Source organism: Chaetura pelagica, unplaced genomic scaffold, assembly GCF_000747805.2.
Source record: "Chaetura pelagica isolate M959 unplaced genomic scaffold, ChaPel_1.0 scaffold512, whole genome shotgun sequence".
Classification (NCBI taxonomy): domain Eukaryota; kingdom Metazoa; phylum Chordata; class Aves; order Apodiformes; family Apodidae; genus Chaetura; species Chaetura pelagica.
In genome coordinates this window covers 509,412-519,039 of record NW_009952482.1, presented here as the reverse complement: position 1 = coordinate 519,039, position 9,628 = coordinate 509,412, and the positions used below count along the sequence as shown (strand labels likewise).

At 39.1% G+C, this 9,628-nt stretch overlaps 1 protein-coding gene across 1 annotated transcript in view; it reads right to left on the bottom strand.

Moving 5' to 3' along the window:
• The window catches only part of FRMPD4 (FERM and PDZ domain containing 4), a 114,305-nt gene that overhangs the window by 20,828 nt on the left and 83,849 nt on the right, over positions 1-9,628 (bottom strand). The window contains exons 5-6 of the mRNA XM_010008788.1: positions 1,283-1,387; positions 35-142 (exon numbers count right to left, since the gene is read on the bottom strand). Coding sequence (XP_010007090.1) covers positions 35-142; positions 1,283-1,387 — 213 coding nt within the window. The remainder of the gene's footprint in view (positions 1-34; positions 143-1,282; positions 1,388-9,628) is intronic.

Genomic DNA, 9,628 nt, shown 5'->3' with positions numbered 1-9,628 from the left:
CCTGGCACTGCATACCATAGTATATCTAGCCTACCTTTATTGAAGTGCTGCAGTCAAAACGGAAAGATTTGGTCTGTCCATTTTCAAGATACACCTTCAGAACATTTGGCATGAAAAGAAGTGCATTGTCCTTAACTGTTTCCTGCCAAGCAAATTGGTGAATCAGAATACAACATGTAACAAGAGAAATCTAGATGTTGTTCTATAAAGAAGGATATCATTCAGATGGAAAGGTAATCACAGAAAGGGTGCTGGGCCAAACTGAAAGCAGAATTAGCACTGCCCAGCAAGTGCCTAGCCATGCTTATTACAGCTGTACTCTACAGATCTCCTTCTTGGAAAAAGAGAACTGTTCATATACATTTTATGTCTGGCATAAATGCTGCCTCTAAAGTTGAAATATTTTCAATGATACAGAGAAATAGATTATTGTTTCTTCAACCTACAAAACAGGAATTGCAGATTCATTATCATGATTTACAATAAAGATATTTGACATTCTCTTTATAGCTGGGTATTGAATGCTAATATCTGTCATCATTTAAGCATATACTAAAAAATTGTGACAATTCATAACAAGGATAATAAACAGAAAAGGAAGGGAATAAAAGCTTTGTGGTTTTGGGGGGGGTGTGCGCATTTGTGTTTTTGTTTGTTGGTTGGTTTTACTTTGGTTTGTTTTTTTCAAGCAGAAATTGCTTTTGAAAAAACACAGTATCAATTCAAGTTTGGAACTGAATTGGATAAAGACATTAGTGTGGAACAATGTTCTGGCAAATTATGAAAATGAGCCAGGAGTTCATGTTTAAGGAGGAGTTCAGTGCCTCTCAAAGGGAGATTGACTTTGTCTGAGGACTGGAAACAAGTTCAAGTAGATAAAACAAATTCTAAAGAGGTCTGTATGGCAATGTTAATCTGTTTTCTTGATTTGCTACTTCTCTTGAGTTTATCTGCTCTCCTACTACAACATTGCTCTGAAAAAAACAACCAAGAAAACATTATCAGGAGTATGAAGAAAAACATGTTATGTGCTATCACCACAAAATGCATTCACTAGGGTTTTGATTTGATTTCATTTTAAGAAGGGACAAAATGTTCACAATATTATGGGTTCAATGAACTTTAAAACCAGATCTTTTGGAAAACTGAGAAACAGAAACCCTTCCCTTTGCAAGCCTATCACCATTGTTCCAACCATATAATTCCCTCACTTTCCAGCCGTGGGGCATACCTTTGGATGAAATACTCAGTCCTCCCTGAGGTTAAATAGTTGAATACTCACCGATACCTGGCCATTGATAATTACTTCTTCTGAGAAGCGCACTTTGACAGGATTGGACTTCAATCTTGCCTTTTTTGCAGCACTAATAAAAGCTGATTTAGGAGACTGGAAGGAAAAATGATGACAAGATACATCACACAAATTCAAGTTAAAGCTTTTCTTTCCTTTTTCAGTTATTCCCCTTGTTTTTCACACACTGAGAACTTCATGTTTACAGCAACACTTTCCATACCATTCACTGGAAATACAGTCAAACCATACTGCTTCCTGAGCTAACATATATGTATATACATATAAGGAATCACCAATGCATACTGCCCATACTAAAAGTTATCCCACTGTCAGACTGGAGTGATGAGAAGGGCTCTTGGTGTACATACAAATTCCTTGTAGCACTTCCACAATGACTGCTGCCAACCAAATGTGTCTGCGTGAACACACATGGAGTAGTGACCAGCCAGTGACCTTTCCTTCAAACACTGAATGGAAAATTTTTGCATAATCTATTATCCACTAGATACAAATATACACACAACTTTTGCCAAAAAAAGTGTCTGAGAGCTCTCCAAGTGCAGTGGCACCTCACTATATTAGTCCACTTCAAAACACAGGTGTGAGCCACCAAAAAAGCAGCTGCAGGCCAGCAGGCGTCCACTGAATGTATCACCTACATACAACCTGTGCAAGGCTCACTTGGTGAGACTTCAGAGATTAGAAGTCTAGAAGCATTCCTAATTTTTTCTGGGACCTAACTGACTTTTACCTACTACATTATTTAATGGTTTCACCTGTGATGAAGTGTTCAGCCCTTGGAAAAAAATTCTCTCTCCATTTGAGGAGTTTGATTGACAACCCATTTTTAGTAACAAATTAAATATTCACAGTCAATGAGATTTCCACTTTAAACAGCAGAAGCAAGGTAGTTTTATTCTCAGGTCAGTTACAAACACAGAGCTTCTGGCTCTGTCCAACTCCATACCCATGGCAACGGGCAATGGAAGAAATCCTGGCCTTAGCTGAAAATCATGGGGCTTATTCAGGCCAGTTTTGGTCCATTACTTTCAGTAAAATGTGAATTAAGATTTCCAGACTCTTATTCAAAATTCTGAGAAGTGGCCTTATTGCTTTTGGACACTGAAAAGACTAACTCATGTTGCTTTGATTGTGAAAAATTAGTGAAGGTATCAGTGATGAGGTTCCTGGAGTAACTTTCTATTATCAGTGTGGCATGACAGTCATTGTAAACACAGAAAATCTTATCACCATCACTCAACTTTTTTACTCAACTAACAATCTACTGGAGTGATAGAGTAGTCCAAGTCCACATGCTCTTGTCACCCCAACCTCTGCTGAAACTGCTTAAAATGTTGATGGTGCACTGTTTTGTTGTTGTTGTTGTTGGGGTTTTTTGAGGGGTTTTTTATTGGTTTGGTTTGGTTTGGTTTGGTTTGGTTTGGTTTGGTTTTTTAAATACAGAAGCTTTGTTAGTAGAAACTGACAGAAAGAAGTCTTTAGCTCACTTCTGTAGGTCCCTGATTTATTATCCCATTGAAAATGTGGTAACTCTTACCACCTGCTCAGAATCAACCAGTGAACAAGGAATGAATGATGTCACATTCTCCCAGGAAATATCAGAGCCATCTGATAATTCCTGGAGCACCAAATAGAAACAAGAGATAAAAACAAATGCTTCTTCACTTTCCAATTCATTCTTTCTTACCTCTTCTCTAGAAGCTATGATCACACATCTTTTAAATCAGTTATAGTAAATGACAGAAAACTCAATCCCAAAGCCAGTGCTGAAAACTTCAAGTCTCCCCAAAGATTTGAAAAAATCACCAAAAAGAATGAAAGAAAACAAAAAGTCTACATGGCAACCAAGTAAAGGACTGCAACCTGTTGATTCCCACTGCCAGGAGTAGGATGCTGGCTCTCCCTTGCAAGGGCAAAAGGAAAAGAGTGGCTTTCACTTACTCTTCTTGCTGGAAGAGACTTTTTACAGTTGTTTGCTCTTATTGCAGATGAGTCACCAATCTGGCCTCTCTTTACAGGCAGACTGCCAGATTTTCTTTCAGATTCTGGCAAGTTTATTCCCATATAGCAAATCTGGCAAACCACTACGTGGCTCTGTCGCTCTCTACAACCTCCCTACAATCTCAAAAGTCACTTGTGGGGGGCATAAACACTGACATTATGTTATTGCAAAAATGTGATAGGGAAGTCCAACACAACTGAAAGATCTGAATATATACAAGCGCCCAATAACCCCTCTGGGACCTGAGGTTTAATATACATATTGCACAGTGAAGGAAGCACACCATGGTCTGCCACAAAGCACAGGGCTTCCCTCCCTTCCCACTTCTACTGTGGCAATGTGGTCAGGACTCTGACCCCTTGCCAGATATTCTGGATGAGCCTGGAAGCAGATGGCTTTCTAAAAAGCTTCAAACTATAAACTGCGGGTGTAACAAAAACTAGAACAGCTGCACCAGGTATTTGGGGGAACATTCTCTGCTGTTTAAAGGTTTGAGTAACAGCACAGCTTCTGAGTCTAATTACACAATCTCATTGTTTCTACCTCTGCATCAACTTGGCACTTGACATCTCTTTGAAAAAGGAACCGTTTCAAAAGAGTGTGGCAAATACCCAGGAAAACAGTTGGGTTTGATTGTTGAGACTTGCTTGTCGAACAAAGCATCAGCAAGATGATGTGCTGCTCTATTCTATTTTAATCTCTTCAGGTTTCTAGGTAAAGAATGCTTTCAACTAACAATCCTCAGAGTGCCAGGATCATTTGTTTCTGATACTCTGTCTTTTAGCCAAATGGAAGGCCATTATCCTCAGTTAATGACCTTCCCCAGGAGGTGTTTATACTAATGCAGAACATTTATCACTGCAAGTAAAGTATTTGCATTGTCAAAGATAAAAACAGCTTAATTAGGGTGACTTTTGCAAAATTAGGGTACACATTTTAACAAAGAGTCAAAATACTGCAAAACCCTACAAATTTCACACTGTGTGACCTAAGCACCATATCCTATTAAAAGCTAAAATTTATCAGAAATTAGTTGTTTACACAGAAATCAGAAAAAAATCAGCCTGGATAAACTGCTAACAAGAGAAATGAAGCACTTTCCTTGGAGGAAATGATAGTAAAGACTGAGATGCTCTTTTGAAACCTCCTTACTAGGGACTGCAACCAATGGGCATCCCATCAGCAGGGTCGAAACATGAGAAATTGCTACAACAAGGGGAAGAAAAATAACAAGAGTTATTTTTCTCATTTTCAGGACTTTTCAAAACCAGATCCCTTTTTTTTTTTTTTTTTTTTTTTTTCATTATAGCAGGTAATTTTCAGATAGCTCTTAGAAACAATATCCTTCATTTTGAGGAAAACTGTTCTTAGATTAAAATAAGAATGTCCAGTACTTTGTCCATTTTTGCAGGTAAATTGTAATTTAGGGGAGATTCCAAGTGAAATGATGTTTACTGGCTTCCAAAGCCCCTTTGAGTGTTCTTGCCAGTAGAAGTGCTGCAACAATAAAAGCTTTGCTCATGCTCAAGAAAAAGAAGGATTTAGAAGAGGACAGTATAGTACTGAGCTACTTTAAAAAATGAAACAAGGCAGCAGTATGGGACAGCCACAAGGTGAAAAGAAAATCCACTTTGTGACAATGTATGTAAAAATCTGAGAGAAACACTGAAGTTTTAAATAGCCATGAACTGTATATAAGCAGTCAATTTTATGAATTAATATTAGTCATTAGTTTAATATGAAATATTATGATTGTTAGGAAATAAGGAAAAATGGCATGATCACAAAAATGTGTTGACTTTTTGGTCTATCCCTAAAGGCAATTATATGAGACAAAATTTAGCTAGGAAATAAAACGTGAATAAGAGGAAGAATTAAATTTATTAAGTGGAACAGTACCTAATGCCCAATGGCAAACTAAATACTGCCATTTATAGCTGTGAGCAAGGCTGAAACAACTCCACTGGCTTACAAGAGCACTGTAGAAGAGCAGATAGGGGAACAGCGGCAATAAATGTGCAGAAAGTTTTACCATGAAGTAATTATTCACAGGGCACTGACAGATCATCAAGAGTATTTCTTTGTTGAACACTTGGCACAAATTTAATTGCTGAAATAGTGGTCAGATTTGGGTTCTCTCTTAAAAGTTGGTGATCTATCACAGGCAATTATAGTTTACTATTTGCATTATATATATTTTACTATTTTGAAATATTAATCACAGTCTCATCATTAGTCCCATACATGTATAAGATGTACCTGTAAAATGGGGAACAGCCAAATCTTACTGTAATGTAATGACATTGAGAAAATCCAATCCATTCCGTCTATAGAAAATGACAGCCCAGTTTATTTTGATTGTCCCAAAAAACATGAATGAAACCACAGGTCAGCTTCAGACTTTGTGGAACATGGAGACACTGTAGCTCATCTCTTGACTAGATGGGCTTGCACCATCAATCTCCATGTTTATGAACTGTGGAGAAGTTCCACTGGCCTTCTGGGATTCAGCCTCTCCAAAGTTCACCACTTTCCATTAATGGAAATGCACTACTTTCAGCCCTACCGCTCTGCAAGGATGGGGACCTTTGGGAATGAAAGAAACCTTCACCCCAAACAAACCCAGGCAAAATACAATAGGTGAAAGACTATGAATTATCATGCAACTGAGATGGGAGAAAGGGATAATGAAAAGGGAGAAGAGACCTAACGGCAACTGAGGCAGAGCTGGGTGAGGAAGAACTACACGAAGAAAAGATGGGCAGGGTGAAGGGTATAGGGTCTCTTTTCCATTTTGCTGAAACAATTAATATGGAAGCTCATCCTGAATTTCCTCACAGTATTCACTAGTGAAAAGATTCTGTATTTTGTACAACTCCACTCCAGAAAGATCCATATAGCCTACGAGGAGGCTGCCAGGAAGAAAGGCCAGGAGTGGCACTGCTCCTGGGACACGCACCACACACAGATGAAAGAAGAAAGGCTGCTCAGCACCCCTCTGATGTGAGAGGAGGCTGTTTTCAAACAGCAAAGAGTCATTGGACATTGGCTCCAGACCAGCTAGCACTTCCAGGAGGCAATACACTGATGGCAAGCTTGCCATTAACCACACCAGGATACTCTCCTGCATAAGATTAAAGCGACATATGGAACTGACCATACCAAAAAGTTGATGTAGAAGTTACGCAGTAGAAGAGGTTCTCAGGATGACTGTAAAAAATGTACACATTCAAATAAAAAAATCCATCATTTCGACACCAACTTCAAGCGGTCAAAAATCATTTTGTTCAAAGTGTTCACATCTGACTTCCAAATTATTTCTAAAACCACACCTTGGTAGCCTTTTTAATTTTAGATTTTGAAGTCTTTGTGAAAAACCTGTTTTTTTTTATATACTTCTTCACAACCACAAGCCTAGATATGGTGGTTGCTTCTGTTACATGACTCCAGAAGGAAAAACAGCATGAAAAATACCATAAGACTCTCAGTAAGATTGTTGCCACAATCATGATCCATAAATAAGTGTTACTGTAAACATTGTGTTTCAGACATTTAACTGTGTTATGACAAGAAGCATCTCTTTCAAAACAGAAAAATATCTTATCCTTTTCCCATTGCAGAACTTATGCACAGCAAAATTGCCATAGATCTCAGTTGGGCCTGGACTACATCCAAGGAGCTTAAGAGATTAATCATGAAAGCAACCTATCAAATGCTCTCTCTACAAGAAATCTGAACAGATATCAAACTGGGCAAGTTATTTTATTTGAGTAATCGTTTAAACTTAATAAGGCAACAATCAGAATGATAGTCCATTTACAGATTAAAATGGTCAGAAATTATAATCAAATACCATACTTCCAGAAATCAAAATTTTGAACCACTTCAACTTCAGCTCTTCAGTGATCGCTTTATGAGCAGTGGTGATATGAACCTAGCAGAGATTAGTCGATTGATAGAAAAAGAGAGCCAAATGATTTGGTCATCATTAAAATTAAATTTTAATGAATTTAAGCATTAAGCAAAACTGAACGCTCTTAATCAAAAATGATCTGCAAAAGCTTTCAAAAAGTACTAAGTGAACTACAGAGCATGATAAATCGACATTACTTTCAGCTGCAACCATAAAGGATGGCTACTTGAAAGCATAAAACCAAAACACACTCTAAATAGTGAAAATAAAAACAATTAAGAAACAGCACTCTTGTAATCCATTTTGGCAGATCATTTTTATGCAACAATAGAAGGAAAAAGGTTCACCATCAAGAAGAGAGATCAGTAAAATGTTTGTATATATCTATTTCTGCCAAGAATGGGGAAGCTCAGTGTTTATTTAAAAGCTCTTACTTTTCCTTTGTCTGATTTGTACTTAATCTTTCCAGGTTTTTTTGCAAAAAAGTAAAAGGAAAAATGCAGGAGGTAAAATTAAAGAAAAGGGGAAAACACAGGTGCATCATCATTTTTAAAGACATAAATATTGTTTTCAAACTGTAAGACAATGTATTTGCCAGGGGATGCCCTGCCCTGAAGACCAGAACAGCTACACAGCCAGAGTGCAGCAACACACAGAATGGCAGGCTCAGGCACTACTGACAGTGATGTTATGGCAGCACGAGGGCTAGCATGGGCTAGATGTTCTAGGTGACTCAGGCATCCCCAGAAGACTTCACAGCCCTGGGCTGGCATAAACTGAAGGATCTTCCTCTGCTTCAGGACTCAAATTTAGATGCACACACTGGCAGCATCCCACCTGCTCCCTATTCCCCTTCATTTCCACTGGAAGAAAACTTGGGCTTGAAAGTGATACGGGAAGGATGCTATGAATCAATGACTCTGGTCTGGACAGTGAGATAAAATGTCCAGCACCCCCAAAAACATGTGTGCTCTGCCTGCTAAGGTAAAACTGAGAGACTCTGACATATCAGAGTGAGGCAAGACAAATACATGTATAAGAAGGACACATCAGTCCAAATGGCTGTCAGAACAGCAAAGTGTTTTAGTGCCATTCTTAGCTCAGTGACATCTAGAGGTAGTTCAGTTACTGATTATCTTTTGGTGCGATGTAATGAGAGGAGAAGATTCTGCCTTGTCAGGTCTCAAACAGGGCTTGGACACAAAGAACTGGGAAGATAGCAGGTCATTAATTACCTTCTTCTCCAGGTCAAAGGCTGGAGGAGGATGTTACCTGTGCTGTAAAGTCTCCCATTTAACATGGAGTGCACAGGTCATTTGGGTTTCAGCTTCCCTTATATTCAGTACACACAGGCTTGCTCTCATACCAGTAGTGCAGTGGTAACAGGCTAACACCTCACACACATGTGGTACTATACTGTCCATTTTTAAGGGTTACTCAAACATGCACTGAAGCACATGCCCTATGAACATCTGACATTTAAAGAAAAGGATGAAGTTGGTTAACAGATGAAATAAGGCAAGCAGTTGAGGATTTGTCTTCTCCTATGTTATATATATATATATTCACTGTGATCAAAACCACTGGCTGTAATCCAGCAAGCTTTAAAGGCAGTTAGGTTTCTTTATTTAGTCAGACTGCCTGCATTTTCACTTAAGGTGCCTAATGTTGACTAGATCCCAGCTAACCCTCCTGCCAGTGCTCCTATTGCACCACAGCAGCACCTGCCTGGTTTTGCTGCAGGATGTGTGCTTTTCCTCCATGATTTAGTTGCTTTGCAGACCAGCTTCTAAAAAGGGTACAGGACCAGCAAAAGTACATAGCCATTTCCAAACTAGCCAGAAAGGCTAATGAGCAGCAGAAAGCTCTGCAGTGCTGGCCAAGTTGCATTTCCAAGATTTGTATTTTGGTAGCTTCATCAGATAAACTTGTTTTCACATCTTTGTGTCAAATCCATCTCATCTCATCTTGGGTGAAAAGGATGCAATTATCTCCTGTTAATCAAAACTGCTGTGTATCAGGCTAGCCAACAGGGAGCTGAAGGGCCTCTCAGCAGCCCGCAAGGTACACGTGGCTCTGGGGAGAGAGAGATGTCCTTTGTCCCCTTGCTTGGCTTCTCTCCTTTTTCACGGGAGATAGGCTTGAACTGACAGGTCATGAACCCATTCCCACAAACTGCTAAGCAACGTAAAAAATCATGTCACATCAGCCAGCTCTGAGTTGGGCTGCATTTTCTAATTATATGCAGTTTCTATCTAAATATGTAGATATTAGGAAGAAAATCTTCATTGTGAGGGTGGTGAGACACTGGAACTGGTTGCCCGGGGAAGCTGCAGGTGCCCCTCCCTGGCAGTGTCCAAGGCCAGGTTGGATGGGCCTTAGAACAACCTGATTCAGC